The sequence below is a fragment of the Mobula hypostoma genome, chromosome 9 (genome assembly GCF_963921235.1).
Source record: "Mobula hypostoma chromosome 9, sMobHyp1.1, whole genome shotgun sequence".
Lineage (NCBI taxonomy): Eukaryota > Metazoa > Chordata > Chondrichthyes > Myliobatiformes > Myliobatidae > Mobula > Mobula hypostoma.
This window is the reverse complement of record NC_086105.1, coordinates 102115886-102136195: the sequence shown is the minus strand read 5'-3', so window position 1 is coordinate 102136195 and position 20310 is coordinate 102115886. Positions and strand designations below refer to the sequence as shown.

The following is a 20310-nucleotide window of genomic DNA, read 5'->3' as shown; positions in this document are numbered from 1 at the left end:
CTGACAAGCTTGAATCCTTAACTTGCAATGGTGCTCATGGTTTTGGTTTTGGGTGGGAGGGAGGTTCATTTTCAAAACGCTGCCCGACCTGCTGAGTTCCTCCAGCATTTTGTGTGTGTGTGTTGCCTTGGATTTCCATCATCTGCGGACCTTTTTTCCGGGTTCATTTTCAGCTAACACTAGGCACAAAATACCACTGTGTGAGAGGGAACTGTGGGCACCAGGCGGGCGCCTCCGGTCCTCCGGTGACGGACGGTCTGGGTGTGGGGTCGGAGAGTTCGAGGCCCCCCCACCCCACCGTTGGCCACGTGCGGTGCGGGGCTCCTTGAAACCAACCAACGGCTTGAAGGTGTTTTTTTGTTCCCGCCGCCGCCGCCGTCGCCGCCAAGCCCCGCTTTGGTGGGAAGGTGACGGCGAACCGGTCCGGCACGTGGCGCCCGCCGCCACCTCGCGTCCCAGGCGGCTTGCAGCCGTCGCGCCTTTTCCGGTTTGCGCTTGGACTTGATCGTAGTGTAGGCAGCCGGGGGCGGAGAACTGACGCAGAGCGAGTTGAAGCCAGGGAAAGGTACCGCTCTCAGGAGTTGGGTTAAATTGAGACCGGCAGGTGCGTGAGTTAGTGACTACCTGGTCTGTACGCCCACTCTAACCTTCCTGTACTCAACCCGTCCACTCGCCATCCCCCTCTCTTCGCCACCTGTCTTCCCCTCATCCCCGTCGACCTTCATCCTTTCCCCTCGCCACCATCGGCTGCTCCCTTCCCTGTGCCCTGCGCCCTCCATCCTCACCCCAACCCCCGCCCCTTCCGTACCCCGCCTGCTCCGGCATGCAGTATTGTTGACTGCGCACGGAGCTGTAGCTGGTTGTCGGGCAGCAGCGGTGAGGAAGGAAGTGAAGGCGAGTCGTTGTAGCTGAGACGGCCGTGAGTCCAACGATTCGCGATGTTTCTCCTGGGGAAGGGTGGGGTGGGAGTGGGTGGCTCTGATGTTTCTCCTGGTGGGGTAGGTGGACTGGGTCCCGGGGAGACACTCGGGTCACCTTTCGAGGATAGGGGTTGGCGCCGTGTGTTTGACAATCGATTGCGGTTGTACTTGAACAATGACCTTGAGAAATTGGGGCCCTCGACCTAATAGTGTGAGGAATGGGATGCCCCACACTTCGGCTGTTAACCGGATAGCCCCAAGGACCATAGTCCAGAATTACCCATCCCATCCTGGAATTTTAATTTGCGTAATTTTAGTTTGCCCTTGCGTGTCCTAGAAACGTACTACAACAGTGCTAGGATGAATCGGCAGTTTTACTGATAAGAGTTAAGGAAGACGGGTTCAAACTAGATGGAATTTTTAAACATGAAATCTTTTTTTGCGAATCAACCTTACTGCAAGTGTTGACAAAACTTAAAATTCACTTGGTGTTTTGGCTTTTTGAAAGAGTGCGGAACGGAATGACGTTCTTTTCACAACTGCCATGCTCCGAACTAATAGGAGGGATTTTGATCGGGCATTTGATTTCATGGTTTATACGGTAAATTATTAAGAAATAGATCATGATTCCTGTTCCTTGTGGGGAAATGACCTTATGTGGACATATGAATCAGGTGGTGGCGCCAGAGATTCCAGTCACTGGGTGTTAAAACTGATACGCGAATAGCGAACTGTAAACAGGAACTACCGTATGCATAAAGAATGGTGCATACGAAATTGATGAATGGTTTAAAAAAGGAGCAAGAAGGCTAGACTTTTATGCCCAATCTTTCGCGGCCTCAGAATCCAATTAAGCGTAACTGCGTTGAGCCATCATGTAATAAAATTCACCCTCAAAGGACTGCCAGTTTACGTTTATTTAAAATGGGGAGGAACATTACTAAATCGCTGGTGCAAAACTCACAGAGTGAACCCTCGTAAAAGTGCTATCATCACTGCAGTTACCTGTGTACACACCAGAGCATTCGATGTAGTTTGAGGTGCAGTTAGCTCTATAGTCACACACACAAAATGCTGGTGGAACGCTGCCTCCACACGTTCCACCAGTATTTTGTGTGTGTTGCTTGAATTTCCAGCATCTGCAGATTTTCTCGTGTTTGAGCTCTATAGTCAGATGGGGTTTTGCGTAAGTACTAGAAAAATAACATAAAAGTAGAGCTTGGAATCTATTTCTTTCAAATCCCTAAAATAGTAATCTTTCTTTGATAATACTGTATGTATTGATTCATGTTTGAATTGTCAAGTGTTGGTTAAATTTATACCACCCATATTTTTTATTTTTCAACATGTTTTGAATTCAAATGAAGGTATTTACATCCTGGGTAATGGTATTTTGAAATAATTACTTATTAAGCTGGACACATAAAAATTGCTGGTGAACGCAGCAGGCCAGGCAGCATCTATAGGAAGAGGTGCAGTCGACGTTTTGGGCCGAGACCCTTCGTCAGGACTAACTGAAAGAAGAGCTAGTAAGAGATTTGAAAGTGGGAGGGGGAGGGGGAGATCTGAAATGATAGGAGAAGACAGGAGGGGGAAGGGATGGAGCCAAGAGCTGGACAGGTGATTGGCAAAAGGGATATGAGAGGATCATGGGACGGGAGGCCTAGGGAGAAAGAAAGGGGGAGGGGGGAAGCCCAGAGGATGGGCAAGGGGTATAGTGAGAGGGACAGAGGGAGAAAAAGGAGAGAGAGAGAGAGAGAGAAAAAAAATAATGGGTACGAAGGGGAAGTGGGGCATTAACGGAAGTTAAAGAAGTCAGTGTTCATGCCATTAGGTTGGAGGCTACCCAGACGGAATATAAGGTGTTGTTCCTCCAACCTGAGTGTGGCTTCATCTTTACAGTAGAGGAGGCTGTGGATAGACATATCAGAATGGAATGAGACGTGGAATTAAAATGGGTGGCCACTGGGAGATCCTGCTTTCTGTGGCGGACAGAGCGTAGGTGTTCAGCGAAACCGTCTCCCAGCCTGCGTCGGGTCTCGCCGATATATAGAAGGCCGCATCGAGAGCACCGGATGCAGTATATCAGCCCAGGCGACTCATAGGTGAAGTGTCACCTCACCTGGAAGGACTGTCTGGGGCCCTGAATGGTGGTGAGGGAGGAAGTGTAAGGGCATGTGTAGCATTTGTTCCACTTACAAGGATAAGTGCCAGGAGGGAGATCGATGGGAAGGGATGGGCGGGGAAGGAATGGACAAGGGAGTTGCGTAGGGAGCGATCCCTGCGGAAAGCAGGGTGGGGGACGGAAAGATGTGCTTAGTGGTGGGATCCCGTTGGAGGTGGCGGAAGTTACGGAGAATAATATGTTGGACCTCCCGGAGGCTGGTGGGGTGGTAGGTGAGGACAAAGGGAACCCTATTCCTAGTGGGGTGGCAGGAGGATGGGGTGAGAGCAGATGTGCGTGAAATAGGAGAGATGCGTTTGAGAGCGGAGTTGATGGTGGAGGAAGGGAAGCCCCTTTCTTTAAAAAAGGATGAGGATGAGGCTTTTCATTCCAGGACATCCTCCTTTGTCCTGGAATGAAAAGCCTCATCCTGAGAGCAGATGCGGCGGAGACGGAGGAATTGCGAGAAGGGGATGGCATTTTTGCAAGAGACAGTCCAGGTAGCCGTGAAAGTCTGTAGGCTTATAGTAGACATCAATAGATAAACTGCCTCCAGAGATAGAGACAGAAAGATCAAGAAAGGGGAGGGAGGTGTCCGAAATGGACCAGGTAAACTTGAGGGCAGGGTGAAAGTTGGAGGCAAAGTTAATGAAGTCAACGAGCTCAGCGTGCGTGCAGGAAGCAGCGCCAATGCAGTCGTGGATGTAGCGAAGGAAAAGTGGGGGACAGATACCAGTATAGGCTTGAAACATGGATTGTTCCACAAAGCCAACACAAAGGCAGGCATAGCTGGGACCCATATGGGTGCCCATGGCTACACCTTTAGTTTGGAGGAGGTGGGAGGAGCCAAAGGAGAAATTATTAAGAGTAAGGACTAATTCCACTAGACGGAGCAGAGTGGTGGTAATGTCCAGTCCCTATATACTTCCATCCCCCACCAGGAAGGTCTTAAAGCTCTCCGTTTCCTTTTGGATTCCCCTCTACCACCACTCTGCTCCGTCTAGCAGAATAAGGCCTCCTGTCTTCTCCTATCATTTCGGATCTCCCCCTCCCCCTCCCACTTTCAAATCTCTTACTATCTCTCCTTTCAGTTAGTCCTGATGAAGGGTCTCGGCCCGAAACGTCAACTGTACGGCTTCGTATAGATGCTGTCTGGTTAGCTGCATTCACCAGCAATTTTTATGTGTGTTGCTTGAAATTCTAGCATTTGCAGATTTCCTCGTGTTCGCGTTATTAAGCTGGAGTTTGATTTATTTTGCTTTCATATACTTAAGATACATTAAACGTTCAAATGGTTAAGATCTGCTGGTTGGAGGGAATCTTGTTTTTGTCATTTCGTTAATGTTATTTCTTGGTAAATTGTCATGATGGCTTTACTCAAAAAATATTCGAAAGGAACAACGATCTCCAATTATCAGCTGGACCTGTGACTGCCTGCCTTGTGTTACACATATGTTGGTGGCAGTTACTCTGGCTGTGATCTAGGCTTCCTGTTTAGATTCACTCAAAGAGAAATGAGAGGTGAAGAGGAATGAGAGGCTTAGCAGCAGGCCACTGAATTTGACATGCAGAAAGACACCTGTAGCAGCTTCCTTCAGTGAAAGTGGCAGAGCCTTTTTGATATCCTGTTATCCAGATGGCATTTTGTGTTTATTCTTCTTCAGATACAAAAAATTTAGAAATATGTTCTGTAAAATTTTTTTTTCAAATCTTTTTTCAGGCACCATGGCAGACACCATTGATGACAAGCTGAAGAACTATAAGACTGCTCCTTTTGATGCAAGGTTTCCTAATCAAAACCAAACTAGGAACTGCTTCCAAAATTATGTTGGTAAGAAAATGTTCTGTTGAGACTTGAGCTTAGAAATAGACTGGCCTCAGGAAAGTATGTTAAATTAATAATGTGTATATGGAGTGGGGCAATAGAATTTTTATTTGAAGTTCTTCGCTGTAAAACTCTCTTATGCATAAGGCCCATGCATCATGTGCCATTAACATAATAAACACCATTCCTGTTTTGAAGATAAATCACAGGAATGTGTTGATTGGGACACATAAGAGAAGCCTGCCATGAGTTGGTGGTGAGGCTTTTATTCCAGTGCAGACTGGTTGATTAGATTAGCTACTCTCGATTGAGGTTATGATCACAGAGGATTTAGAGATTTTAATGGAGAGCATATTGTGTCTGTGAAAATTGCTTGATGGGCAAATTCCTTCGTACGTGCAGCTGGTGTCCATGACTGGTAACCTTTAACTGGAACTGAATTTGGCCTTATCACGGTACCAATCATATGTTGGACCTCATTCTACATGTTTAGGTCTGTAGAACAGCAAATTGTCATACAAAGACCCAGAAGAGAAAATGATACATTGTGTATTGTGTGACAGGTGTCTAATTGTTTTACTTGAGCACCTTTCCCAAGAAATTTAGTTGCATTTCTCATATACCCATTGCATCTTCTTATAAACATCTGTGTCTGATTCCTTATGGTTGTTACAGCCGAGGTTGGCAGTGGGAATAAGCTCCCACTACCTAGTAAATGCTCTCTATGGCGTGCATCTCAAATAGCCTCTGATGACCAAGTCCAGCTCCTTGCTTCATGTGTGGCTTAGCTACTAACCCCAGCGAAACTATTTCTACTGATAGGAGAAGGGGCAAAGACAAGTTACTGGCACTATAAAGCCAGTTGCTTTGGTCAGATGGGGCTTGTCAGCCTGGTTGACATTTCATCTGGGAGAAGGAAAATTCTGATCTCAAACCTCCACTGCCTTGGGGCTCTACCTGCTCATGGCCAAGGCTTTGGGAGTAAACCCTGAGGAAAAGTCCAGAGTTGGAGTCCTTAAGGCAGTCCTATGTTGAATTCAACACTGGCATCTCCTGTGATGCTGCTGGTGCCAAAATGTATTGGTCTCTGTTGCCCATTGGGTTCATCAGGTGCACAAAGAGGTGAAGCTTGCTACATGAGCAACAGCTTGCTCTCCATATGGTACTGCCCTGGTTTGTGAATCACATAGACAGCTGCAACGCTACGTCCATGGTCAACCCCAACTCGAGGGCCTCGAGTTATAAAATTTCTTAGTTTGCATGTATGATGTGGGAGCTGAAGAGGAAGTCACTGTTATCTGTTTTAACTGAGCTTCAAAAACAGTATTTTTGCATATTTACTTGCCCTGAATTAGCAAATTCAATTTGTCCTCAAATGCTCTGGTTTTGCTGCATAAATAGTCACTCTAAAATGTCAGAGTGAACTAATGTAAATTAAGACCATAAGATATAGGAGCAGAATTAGGTCCTTTGGCCCATTGGGTCTGGTCTGCCATTTCATCATGGCTGATTCATTTTTCTGCTCAGCCCCAGTCTCCTGGCTTCTCCCTATATTCGCTCGTGCCTTGTCCAATCAGGAATCTATCAACCTCTGTCTTAAGTACTCTTAAAGACTTGGCCTCCGCAGCTATCTGTAGCAACAAATTCCACAGATTCACCACTCTCTGGCTAAAAATATTCTCCTCATCTCCGTTCTAAAAGGATAAGATCTTTTAAAAGGATCTGTTCTGAAGCTGTGTCCGCTGGTCTTAGACTCTCCCACCGTAAGAAACATCATCTCCACATTGACTCTACCAGGACCTCTCACCATTCACTATGCTGCTGAATTGGGACAGGAGACTGTTGCTGAACAACCCCTAGCTAGCATCAGTTGTGTGTACGTATTGTGGCCATTAGACACCACATCATGCTTAGAGCAAACAGTTTTTAAATAGTGTCAGTTGCATCTGTCTGTGTTCAAAAATCAGTTATTTTTGTCACTGATAGCTGGCTTGAAATAAGCAGTAAGACAATTCAGAACTGTTTTGCTCACTGTGATTTCAAGCATTCAGGCTTGGAGATGTCATAAACTGCTGGGAGTGAAAATGAAACAACTTCAGTACTTCAGCAAATTAGGAACTATGAAGAATTTGAATGTATCTACAATAATCTTGTTTGTTACAATGAAAATGAAGATTTGGAGGATCCAACAGTTTCTAACTAGCCTCAGTCATGTGCACTTATGTGGTCGTTAGACACTACATCAAGCTTGGAGCGATCAGATTTAAATAGCACCAGTTGCGTATATTTGTTATTTATTTAGGCCAACCGACGCCGAATTAAAAAGCAGTGAGTTTTGACACTATATGCAGGAAGGCAATGAAGGCAATCCATTATCTGCACTAGGTGTGTGCACTGGAGTTTGTTCATTTATAGGCAATCAAAAGAACACGGCAGCGTACACTTCGTGGATTCCGCAATAATTATTAGGAACTATGTTTTATAATACTGTAGTAATATTGGAAGTATTCTAATTTGTTCTGAATTTCATTTAAATACAGTACTTGTAACTCAGTTAAGCGGTAGTTTGTCTTTTTTTAAAGCTATTTCTATGAATCTTGAATAATTGGGGCAGCAGCTTAATTGGGCCAAAATGTACTGGTCCTGATGTATCCCACTTAATTGGAATCCATTGTGTGTCCAAGGTTTTGGCTTTGAATTTTCAATAGCAGTTGATATCACTGTAATCTATTCACTAGGTTAGGCATTAGAAGAGAGGATTTTTCAGGAAGTGGACACCTCTCACTTGCAGACAGTCAGAGAGTGGGTAACCAACAAGCAATCAAGGAGTCCCATACCTACACTTTGCTCAGAATAAATGCAAAATCATGCCAGTATAGATAGTTCAGGTGTATAGTAAATGAGGAAGAACAGGAAAGCAAAAGTGATTCTATAATTAAGGGAGTGGCTGCAAATGCGATTCTAGGATGACTTCTTCCTCTTGTAATAGGATTAGGGATCTTACAGTGGCTGCAAAACGTTTTGTGAAGTTGAGAGTTTGTAAGGATAGAGGGTTGCATTTGGACAGTGAGGTAGAGCTAGAGCTCATGATTTGTTGAGTTAAGTGGAAGGAAGAAATTGGGTCCTGTAGGCAGATTTTAGGGAGCTCACAAAGATTAATATGTACATCAAAATAAGATGTGTGAAACTCGGCAAATAGAACCAAGAAATATCCGTGGGAGAAGATTTTGGCAGTAGAGTTCATAATGTAGTTATGGTGAGAACAAAATAGGCTACATTTGATGTCACTTCTTGCAAAAGGTCTACTTTATTAAGTTACGAAATAACTTAAAATGGTCAGGAAACAACTACTTGAAGGTAAAATGATTTCATAGCTGTTTAACAATACTGTATTGCAGTACTCTGTCCTGGATATGACTCTAAACTGCAACCGGTGATGAGGCTCTGACTGGGGACTTTCAGAGCTTTGGGGAAAGTGGAGTTACCCCTTAGTCATTCATTGTTCCCAGGGCCGCTCTGACCCGGAACGGTAACACCTGCAAGGGTTCCTGCTCAGGATACGAGCGAAGGCCAACGGCAGATCTGGCAGGTTCAGTAACTGAACTTATGACGGAAAAGGCAGATGAGCTAGGACCTCAAATGTCAACGGCTATAGTACAGGCAGATGAACATTTGGGAAGAGAAATGGTGATTTCTTTAGTTTGCCCAACGGTAGGCAATAGCAAACCACCGTTGCAATTTGCTAACAAAATCAAGGTCAAACTTGACGTGTATCACACAGCAACAGCGTCAAGAGCATCTTCAGGACAATTCTGAAGATGCTTCACTCGGTAGGGTTGATTCTGGTCAGCAGGGGATCCCCAACCATCACCAAGCTACTGCTCATAAAATTCAAGTAACACAAAAGAAAATTATTGCCACTTGGAATGTAAAAGCCCTATATCAAGCAGGAAGATTGGACAATGTGATAAATGAAATGGAAAGACTAAAGATGAACATCATGGGAATTAGCGAAGTTCGTTGGATTGGTGCTGGAACATGTCAGAATAGAAATAAAACACTAATTTATTCTTGTGGAACATCCCATACTAACGGAGTAGGAATGCTTATGGATGAAAACATGGCAAAAAGTGTTTTAGGACATTGGGCAATATCAGAAAGAGTGCTCCTTGTTAGATTCAGAGGACAACCGTTTGATTTAGCAATTATACAGGTATATGCACCAACAACAGATAGAAGAAATGAGGATATAGACAAATTCTATGAAGAGCTTGAACAAGCAAAGAATGGATGCAAATCTCAAGGTATGGTTATTGTCATGGGGAATCTAAATGCTAAAGTAGGACAAGATGCTGATGGAAATACCATAGGAAAATTTGGACTAGGGGAAAGAAATGAAAGAGATGAGAAATGGGTAGAATGGTGCAAGATGAATAATCTGGTCATTATGAATACCTACTTTAAAAAGCATCCAAGATGCTTGTGGACCTGGAAGAGTCTGGTCTGGCTGATAACACTAGAAATCAAATTGACTTTATTACTATAAACCAAAGATTTAGAAACTCAGTGACTCATTGCAAAACATATCCAGGTGCAGACTGTAATAATGACCATAACCCAGTAGTATGTCATGTAAAAGTAAAACTTAAAAAACGAAAGAATCAAAAACCTAGATACTTCTAAGAATTTTGTTGACAAGAACTAAAAGTAAGATACAAGCTGAAATAGGTAAAGAACAATGGTTTTGTGAAAGACAAAGGTACAAGAAATGCACTGTTGATGTTAAGGATACCATCAGAACGAGCTATTCAAGTGCAAAAAGATTTGTTTGTTTAATGGACTACACAAAAGCATTTGATAAAGTGAAGCACAATAAGTTATTTGAAATATTACAGAAAACTCTAGATCTAGATTCAAAAGACCCCTGCCTAATCAGAAATCTGTACTGGGAATAAAATGCAGCTGTAAGAATAGATGGAGAAGTGAGTCAGTTTACGAAAATCAAGAGAGGCGTTAGACAAGGGTGTGTTTTCTCCCCTGATTTTTTTAATGTGTACAGTGAAACAATATTACAAAAAATAAGAGACATCTTGGGAATCAAAGCTGGTGGTGAAAACATCAATAATTTCAGATATGCAGATGACATTGTTAATTGCAAGTATGGAGGAAGAACTACAAAACTTTATTGACATAATTGTTGAAGAAAGTGCAAAAATGGGTCTATCTATCAATTGCAAAAAGACAGAATGTATGGTGATATCCAAAAAGAAGGAGAATCCTATTTGCAGGCTTAGAATAAATGGGGAAGACATAAAACAAGTACAGAACTTCTGCTACTTCGGAAGCTGGGTGACTTCAGATGACAGGTGTGACATGAACATCAAAAGAAGAACAGGGATGGCAAAAGACACCTTTATGAGAATGAAGAGTGTACTGACCAATACTAAACTAGGCCTGACAACCCGCCTCAGAGTACTGAAATGTTATGTTTATCCAGTTATGTTATATGGCTCAGAATGTTGGACAAAATCTAGGAAATGAATTGTAGCAGCAGAGATGTGGTTTTTGAGGAGGATGCAAAGAATATCATGGACGAAACAAATATCTAATGAGGATGTCATGAACAGAGCAAACACAAAAAGAGAAATAATGTATGAGATCATGAAAAGGCAACGTAACTTGTGATTAGGGAAGAGGAGTTAGAATGCACGGTAATTATGGGAAAGATTGAAGGGAAGAAAGCAAGAGGAAGACAAAGACAAATGATGATGGAGACAGCAGCCAGAGAACTGGAAATGAATACCAATGAATTGATCCACTTGACCCGAAACAGGAGTGTGTGGGCCATGGCAGTCAAAGCTCAAACTGCGCATGGCACCTGATGATGATGATGATTGCAATACTGAGCATAGAAATAGGAGGATAATGTATATATTACCCAAGAAGAGAGATGCTGCAGGAGGGGCTCTCCTGGGGAATGGGACTGGTTCCAAGGGAGCTAGGAGCTGTAGAAGTCGGATGGGTCAAACCCTCAATGGTGCCATCTTGGGAAATTTGCTACTTATGTTAGGAGGTGGCTAAATTAGTTTGAAATATGGATGGAAACATTAATAATGTTAAACCATCAAAAGAATTTTATGTATTCATCAAAGTAATGCAACAAAACAGGGATTGGAATTCATCATAATTTTTCAGTCTTAAATATTTAACTTGATTCACTATTTTTCTTAATTTGAAATATTGAGAGAACAGCTTGACTTTTGTTTCATTTTTGAGGGAGATAGTTATAGCAGCATTCCTATTTTAGAACTGAATACACTAATCAGCATCCTCTCTAACATGGGCATGTTTGGAAGTTTAATTAAGTTTGGGAAGAAACTAGACAACAAAAGTGTATTGTTTAATGTATCATGCAAGACAAACAAATTGAGAATACATGGGAGAAAGTAGTATGTACAGAAACATTGTTTTAAAAAGTCAAGAAAAACACAATTTCCTGTTTGGTTTTCAAATTAGTGAGAGTAGGGCGATTGGGGCATTAGTTAATTAATTATTGACCATCAGGGATTATTAATTGAAATGAGGAAGTAATAAGATCCAAGCCGCACACAAAAAACGCTAGAGGAACTCAGCAATTTAGGCAACATCAATGGAAAATAGCAAACAAGCAACGTTTCAGTCAAGACCCTTCATCAGGACTCCTGACCAGGATCAGTCCTGATGAAGGGTCTCGGCCCGAAATGTCAGCTGTTTACTCTTTTCCATCAGTCATCATCATTAAGAGTGATCCCTTGTAGTCAAGTATAATTCTTGTGGTTGATTTGGTCACTTGTGGGTCTTGAGATGACTGAAGAGGCTGATCCGTGATCCACAAGTCCTATTCAGTGTTGGCAGGTGTAGGTCATTGAAGTGGTGAAAGATATAGCTGGTTGGGCATTTCCCAGCCTGTCCTTACATTGAAGCCGCTTAGTCTTAGCGGCACAGTGGAGGTATTCTTTGAGTTGTGCAGTCCCCTCATAGACAGCCATTCTCCAGCTTTTCCTATCCTGTGCTAACTTCTCCCATCCATTCAGGTTGATGTGGCACTTCCTCAGGTAGGTCTTGATATTGTCCTTGAACCGCTTTTCTGCCCTCCAGGAGTGCACTTTGCGTACTTGAGTTGGTCAAACAGAAGTTGTTTCGGGAGGCAGGAGTCAGACATATGGATGATGGGGCTGACCCATCTCAATTGGTGTTGAGTCACAATTGTAGCTATGGAGTTAGTTCGCTTCCTCCAGGATGCTGAATTTAGTACACCTGTTCTTCTAGCTAACTCTCAGAATCTTTCGGCGGCATCTTTGTTGGTAGTTTCTAGGGATTTAAGTGTATATTGTCCATGTAGCAGGAGCGGAGGACTATAACTTTATACATAGTCTAGTGTAGTTTTGTGTTGTTTCATGTAGCACCATGGTCCTGGAGGAATGTTGTTTCATTTTTACTGTGTACTGTACCAGCAGCTTATGGTTGAGATGACAATAAACTTGACTTGACTAATAGACCAGAAGCTTAGTGTTGGTCTTGATATCCTGATCTTCAGAAACACTGTTTCTCAGCCTGGCAAAAGCTCCACTTGCACAGCGTATTCTGCTATTTATTTCAAGGTCAATCTTGGCTCTTGGAGAAAGTACGCTGCCGAGATATGGGAAATGATCAGTGTTCTGCAGGGAGATATTGTGAATTTGGTCATTGGAGGGTGAGGAGCTTGATCTGGAGCAGGCTGGTGCAAGACTTGGATTTTCTTGATGTTTAGATCAAGTCCCAGGAGCTTGTATGCTCTGGCAAAAACATCCATTATCCATAGATGCTGCCTGATCTGTTGAGTTCCTTCAGTATTGTGTGTGTGTCGCAAGTAGTAAATGAATTTGCCCCATGATATCTACCCTCCTCCAAGTAAAATGGCAAAGGGAGTGAGAAGAGGAGTTATGTAGGCAGATTTCTGAGTACAGTACTAATGGGAAGGAATAAAAGGCATTTTTGGCCATGCCAATTAACTGGAGTAAAATTGGTGTTATAACACCAACTTCTTACATTTAGAACTTAGTGTGGAGTGTTCAGTTAAAGGAGAGGCTGTTGTGGAAGCTTTAATGAGTGAAACCGGGGGGGAAAATCCAGTAAGAGACCATTATGGCAGAAAGTTTGGTCATTTAGGTAGATTGTTATTGGAAAGAAATAAGTAGGTAAAGTTCAGTCTGGAGAAGGCCGTCTAATATAATTTACCAAAGTAGTCTGGAAGCAGTTACTTGAAGTTTTTTTGAGTCTTACAGTAGCAACAAGCATTTGAGGCAGAGATAGCAGGTTTTTAGGGCAAATAGAAGTCAGATGAAGAGTGGAACTCAAATCCAAAGGCCCCTGGAAATCAAAGTATTTAGAGTGTGAAAGAAACTTGAGAAATACCAATGAGTAGATACTGCATCAATTTTAAATTATAGAATATGCATGGGTAAAATTTCAAGTGTATTGTATTTTTATGAGTAGGTAAATCGAGTCCATATAAAATCTTGTTAAGGGAAGGAACAGAGGCCCTGAGCTTCAATTTCCAATCCCTTCTGGTATGGTGTGAGGGATTGGACAACTACAATTGCAGAACTATTTTTATTCAAAAGAAAGGGGTTCACTTCTTAACTATAGGTCAGCCTTATACTGCTGGAGGACAAATTATTGAAAAAAAATCTTGACAATAGCATAACTGTACCATTAATATCAATCTACATAGGAAATATAGATTCTTGAAGAACTGTCAGCTTGGATTTGTTTAGGAGATCTGCTTTTGAAGATGAATCATCTAAGATTGGGCAATTTGTAATAGCCTTTGTGGAACTTAGCAAGGCTTTTTTTGACAAGGTGTCATATAATAGACAGTTTTTTAAAACATGAAACATAGAAAACCTACAGCACCCACAATGCTGTGCCGAACATGTACTTACATTAGAAATTACCTAGGATTATCCATAGCTCTCTATTTTTCTAAGCTCCATGTCCTTATCCAGGAGTCTTTTAAAAGACCCTATTGTATCTGCCTCCACCACAGTCACTGGCAGTCCATTCCATGCACCCACCACCCTCCGCGTTTAAAAAAAATCTTGCCCCGACAACCCCTCTGTACCAACTTCCAAGCACCTTAAAACTGTGTCCTCTCGTGTTGGCCATTTCAGCCCTGGGAAAATTCCTCTGACTATCCACACGATCAATGCCTCTCATTATCTTATACACCTCTATCAGGTCACCTCTCATCCTCCATCACTCCAAGGAGAAAAGGCCGAGTTCACTCAACCTATTCTCGTAAGGCATGCTCCCCAATCCAGGCAACATCCTTTTAAATTTCCTCTGCACCTTTTCTATAGTTTCCACATCCTTCCTGTAGTGAGGTGACCAGAATTGAGCACAGTACTCCAAGTGGGGTCTGACCAGGGTCCTATATAGCTGTAACATTACCTCTCGGCTTTTGAACTCAATCCCACGGTTAATGAAGGCCAATACACGGTTGCCCACAGATTCAACCTGCGCAGCAGCTTTGAGTGTCCTATGGACTCGGACCCCAAGACTCCTCTGATCCTCCACACTGCCAAGAGTCTTACCATTAATACTATATTGTGCCATCATATTTGACTTACCAAAATGAACCACCTCACACTTAGCTGTGTTGAATTTCATCTGCCACTTCTCAGCCCAGTTTTGCATCCAATCGATGTCCCACTATAACTTCTGACAGCCCTCCACACTAACCTCAACATCCCCAACCTTTGTGTCATCAACATGTTTATAATACAGGTTTCCCCCACCATCAGAAGGTAGAGCGTTCCTATGAAACGGTTTGTAAGCCAGAATGTCGTAAAGTGAAGAAGCAATTACCATTTATTTAAATAGGAAAAATTTATGAGCGTTCGCAGACCCAAAAAATAACCTACCAAATCATACCAAATAACACATAGAACCTAAAATAACAGTTAACATATAGTAAAAGCAGGAATGATATGATAAATACACAGCCTATATAAAGTAGAAATACTTTTCTACAATCATTGCTGCACTGTTCTCTGTAGTGAAAATCTCACGCAAGCACTCTCAGCAGAAACATTCTCTCCAGTAACCTTTAAGCTATGAAGCTGCCAAATCATACCAAATAACACATAAAAATACACAGCCTATATAAAGTAGAAATAATGTTATGTACAGTGTAGTATCACTTACCAGAATTGGGAAGACAGCATCGAGCACACTGATGTTGGTTTGTTAGGCTGAGTTGTTGGAGGTTGGGGTGGTGCAGTCGTCCCAACCCCCAGGCCGCCGACCGATACCAATCCGTGAAGAATGCAGCGGTCGCCAGGACGCACCCAGCACATCTTTAAGAAAAAAGCCGAAATAAACAAGCTAATTAATTAGGTGCTGCCCGGCACGTAATTAATGAGCTTGTTTATTTCGGCTTTTTTTCTTAAAGATCTGCTGGGTGCGTCCCGGCTACCGGTGCATTCTCCGCAGCGAAGTATCGGTCTGCGGCCCGGGGGTTGGGGTGGTGGTACACTGGGGTGTCATGTCATCATCGTCTGTTTCCATCAGGGCAGGCAGGTCATCTTCTTCTATATCTGCCTGCCTCGATGTCGAAGGTCGGGGTTCGTCCTCTGCTGTGACTGATATGGAAGGCTTGAAAAATGACAGTATGCTTGACTGCTTAGCCTCGCGCATTTTTCTATCATCTCATGCAGTTGCTTCACGTTCAGTTCCTGGACGACTTCACTTTCGGTCCGTTCGCTACTGCATTCGGTTTTGATTCTTATCTTTTCCTCTTCCAATTGCAGCAGCTCTTCATCTATCAGTTCTTGGTCATGGAATGCCAAAACCTCTTCAACATCATCTTCGTCAACTTCCACAAGCCAAACTCATTTTGTCCTTACTTCGTTCACCACAATCGAAACGCTTAATTATGTCTAGTTTTACGCTAAGTGTAGCACCCTTACGAGCTCTTTTAGGCTTTTCTGATACCGTAGAACTCATCTTGCAAACGGCTGCTCACAGGCACATGTATAAGCAATGCCGGCTAGAATGCAATTCCGGGGGAGGAGCTTTGCTGCTCGGGGCACGTGCTGCCTTTTTTCGTAACAGTGAAAAACACCTTGTTAGCGAAAACAGGTAACTAATGTAGGTCTTTCGTAACAGGGAGGTTTCGTAAAGTGAACGTTCGAAAAGCGGGAGACACCTGTATTGAGGAAAGTCAATTTCAAAATTGAGTCTGGGCAGGACAGAATGTGATTGGATAATTATAGCCAAGCTATATTTGCAATTGTTTTACAGATTTCCATCGTTGTACCAAGGCATTGACTGCAAAAGGTGTTGATACTTCTCCCTGTGAATGGTATCACAGGGTGTTCAAGTCAATCTGCCCCATTTCATGGGTAAGTGATGCAATAATCTGCATTTATAAAGTTAAAAATCAAACTGGCTAATTTGTTAACCAGTTTAAACCAGTAGTTTTTTTAAAATTTTTACATTAATACTTTAAATTGATCACATTTAGCATTTCATTTTATATTTATTACAGAAAATAGATAGGTGATCAATTTAAAATCAAATTTTACTGAATCCATTAATTATTTACTGTGAAATAACTTTTGTTATTTTGTACTTTTAGATAAAGAAATGGGATGATCAGTTGGAACAAGGCACATTTCCTGGAAAAATCTAAGCAATTATTGCAACCATATTAAAACTATTACTGTGGTTTTAAAACTTGCATCTTATAGCAAAATAAATTCTGCAAGTTGAACTTACGTACTGTTGTTTTCTCTGCTTATTCTTGTGTTTATAATTACATAGTTGTGGAATTAGAGCAAAATATACTGAGAAAAATGTTGTCTACCATAATTTTCTTCAGGAAAAGGCCAAATATTCATTACACATTTTCAAGTGTTTTTAAGGACATATTGTATCATCTTGGCAGTGAACTTCGAGATCATAAAACAGAGCACAAAACTAAAGACCAGATATTAACCACAAACAGTTTTCAACAAATGATTGGAAGAATTGGACATATTTTGTCTTTTACAATGTAACATAATTTTATTGTTCTTTGCTGGTTAAATTCTAATGACACAATCATTTGTAAGAGTGCAAACATGAGGAATTCTGCAGATGCTGGAAATTCAAACAACACACATCAAAGTTGCTGGTGAACGCGGCAGGTCAGGCAGCATCTCTAGGAAGAGGTACAGTCGACGTTTCGAGCCGAGACCCTTTGTCTAACTGGAGTAAGTTGGCGACAGAGGCACGTTCCAAGAAAGGCAAAATGGCTGTGATAGCGAGTCTGAGTCAAAATGTGGTCGAAAAGTTGAAGAGCCGAAGAAATTACAGATGGGGAGCGGCGAGAGATGGGGAGCGAAGAGAAGATTTAAACTTCTTCAGTGTAGGCATCACCAGAAGAGGCTTCGCAGTAGTGAATTTAAAAACGCAAACACGAGGAATTCTGCAGATGCTGGAAATTCAAGCAACACACATCAAATTTGGTCCTGGCCCGAAACGTCGACTGTACCTCTTCCTAGAGATGCTGCCTGGCCTGCTGCGTTCACCAGCAACTTTGATGTGTGTCATTTGTAAGAGTCATCAGTTATATCATCAGAAATGATAGTTTAGCTGCACTCTTCAGGTTTTACCAACTCTGAGTGCAAAGGTCACAAATACAAGATCTAGAACAAATTCTTAAAATATAAACCATGCTGATATCCTTTGCTTTTCTGAGCATTATACTGTTAGAAATGCCACCTCTTGTGGGAGATGTGAATTAAGGCCAGTTCTTTTTCCAGAGCTGAATATGAATCATCGTATAAATGCAAAATAAAAGCTGCCCAATACATCTTCAGCAGGCAAAGTTAATGAAGCCAGCTCAGGAGGAAACAGTAAACACGCCAACTGTTTGAAAATAAGATCTACATGTGCTTTTTTTATTTTCCTCTGAATGATGGGTGTGAAATGTTAGATTGATTTCAACAAGTTTTAACAAGAACATGTGAGTTTCCTTTATTTTGACTGGCCCTTTGGATACTTGAATTATTTTGGCATCCCATAGTCTCCATGATACCCTGTTACTGCGTACTGGATGACAAGCCCTTCTGTTCTATTGACATGGCTTGAAACCCAGATAAACCAAACAAACATATGATATCAGACCCTCTGCACTGAGTAGGTTTTCCAGTCTAGAGTTACGGACTATGTTAAGGGACTTGCAGTGGTTTCAGATGAGTTGATAACTAATTTCTTCTGGACATGCATACGTTAATGGGCACTTCCCGTCGAAGATTTCATAAATGACAGACAGAACTGGGCGGCTGCTGGAAGACTGAAGTGTGGGGGAGCTCATGGGAGGAACCATATCCACTTGGATGTTCATTCAACAGAATGAGACTTAAACCTCAAAGAGGAAGAATTTTTGAGCTGCCAGTGCTTCAAAGTACATTCTCCCTGCAATGTGCTACCATACTTCAATCTCAAAATGTTGATTATAGTTTCTCGGGTGCCTTACAGGTGCCATCATCTTATAGTGTGATCTTTGGTTCAGACATCAAACCAATGTCCTGCCTATTTTCTGAAGGATATATAAAGATCTGAGTGGAGGAAGGTTTCCCAGTCAATATTTTTTTTTGTTTCTGTTGGGAGGATGTGGAAGGTTTTATATAAATTCAATACAAACTGAGGCAATGGCTAATTGACACAGGAATAGACTGAATGCTTAATGCTTAAAAAAAACAATATTGCTTCAGCCATTCTGGGACATGAGTCAACCAGAAAAAAGGCACTGCTTGACCAATGTCTTGTCCATTATCTGCTCAATATAATATTTGAAAAGATAATGGCTGTAATCTTGCTGGGTTATCTATCTAAGCACAAGCAAATTTGGAACAATTTCAGCTACAGAGATTAATACAGATCCTAAACATCGACAAGTACAGTACTAGTGTTATGTCTCATTACTTACTGCTGCTGCACTGCTCAGAGTGCAGTAGCAGAATGGCGATGTCTCAAAGTACTGTTATGGATAAATTCTCTTACCTGATTTTCCACTCTGACCAGGTACAAAAGGAGATGTAATCATGAGCAACCTTGGATTTTTTGTAATGTAATTCGGCTAATGATTTCTGTTTTAGCCTGCTGGAGGTTTGAGAGGGAAAGTTAAGGAGTTACTAGCTGTTATTGCTGACTTCCATTCAAACAATTCCTCTTTCCTGAAAATGGTTATTTCCTATCTTCCTAGCTTAACATTTGGTAACATGGTTTATTATTGTTATTATTGATCTAATATATAGAGAGGCTTTGAGGAAAGAGAAGCAGAATAAACGGCGTAAAGACAGTAAGGTAGAAGGGCTGAAATGTGTGTACCTCAATGCAAGAAGCATCAGGAACAAAGTTGATGAACTGAGAGCTTGGATACATAAATGGAATTATGATGGCCATTACAGAGACTTGGCTGGCACCAGGGCAGGAATGGATTCTCAATATTCCTGGATTTCAGTGCTTTAAAAGGGATAGAGAGGATGGGAAAAGGGGAGGAAGGATGGCATTACTGGTCAGGGATACTATTACAGCTATAGAAAGGGTGGGAAATGTAGCAGAATCCTCTTTTGAGTCAATATGGGTCGAAGTCAGGAACAGGAAGGGAGCAGTTACTCTGCTGGGGGTATTCTATAGGCCCCCTGGTAGCAACAGAGATACAGAGGAGCAGATTGGGAGACAGATTTTGGAAAGGTGCAAAAATAACAGGGTTGTTATCATGGGTGACTTTAACTTCCCTAATATTGATTGGCAACTGATTAGTTCCAAGGGTTTAGATGGGGCAGAATTTGTTAAGTGTGTCCAGGATGGATTCCTGTCACAGTATGTGGACAGGCCGACCAGGGGGAATGCCATACTAGATCTAGTACTAGGTAATGAACAGGGTCGGGTCACAGATCTCTCAGTGGGTGAGCATCTGGGGGACAGTGACCACCGCTCCTTGGCCTTTATAATTATCATGGAAAAGGACAGAATCAAAGAGGACAGGAAAATTTTTAATTGGGGAAAGGCAAATTATAAGGCTATAAGGCTAGAACTTGCGGGTGTGAATTGGGATGATGTTTTTGCAGGGAAATGTACTATGGACATGTGGTCGATGTTTAGAGATCTCTTGCGGGATGTAAGGGATAAATTTGTCCCAGTGAGGAAGATAAAGAATGGTAGGGTGAAGGAACCATGGGTGACAACTGAGGAGGAAAATCTAGTCAGGTGGAAGAAGGCAGCATACATGAGGTTTAGGAAGCAAGGATCAGATGGGTCTATTGAGGAATGTAGGGAAGCAAGAAAGGAGCTGAAGAAGGGGCTGAGAAGAGCAAGAAGGGGGCATG

The 20310-nt window shown here is 42.2% G+C and overlaps 1 protein-coding gene across 3 annotated transcripts; it reads left to right on the top strand.

The window, feature by feature from the left end:
• Window positions 1-408: 408 nt before the first annotated feature.
• Window positions 409-16710, top strand: LOC134351315 (cytochrome c oxidase subunit 6B1-like). 3 transcript variants are annotated; one of them, XM_063057390.1, is made up of 4 exons: window positions 409-565; window positions 4805-4915; window positions 16235-16335; window positions 16572-16710. In XM_063057390.1, the coding sequence occupies exons 2-4, from the start codon at window positions 4810-4812 to the stop codon at window positions 16623-16625; spliced, it is 261 nt and encodes an 86-aa protein (XP_062913460.1). In that variant the 5' UTR covers window positions 409-565; window positions 4805-4809; the 3' UTR covers window positions 16626-16710. The 3 variants fall into 3 exon arrangements, with proteins under 3 accessions (XP_062913460.1, XP_062913458.1, XP_062913459.1); XM_063057388.1 differs by having other exon boundaries at window positions 424-604; XM_063057389.1 differs by lacking the exon at window positions 409-565 and adding an exon at window positions 645-919.
• Window positions 16711-20310: the final 3600 nt, after the last annotated feature.

Bases quoted from the DNA above. Each gene is read 5' to 3' on its own strand.
- LOC134351315 (XM_063057390.1), top strand. From the start codon at position 4,810: ATGGCAGACACCATTGATGACAAGCTGAAGAACTATAAGACTGCTCCT. The intron at 4,916-16,234 runs GTAAGAAAATGT...ATTGTTTTACAG, and splicing joins CTGCTTCCAAAATTATGTTG to ATTTCCATCGTTGTACCAAG. The intron at 16,336-16,571 runs GTAAGTGATGCA...TTGTACTTTTAG, and splicing joins CAATCTGCCCCATTTCATGG to ATAAAGAAATGGGATGATCA.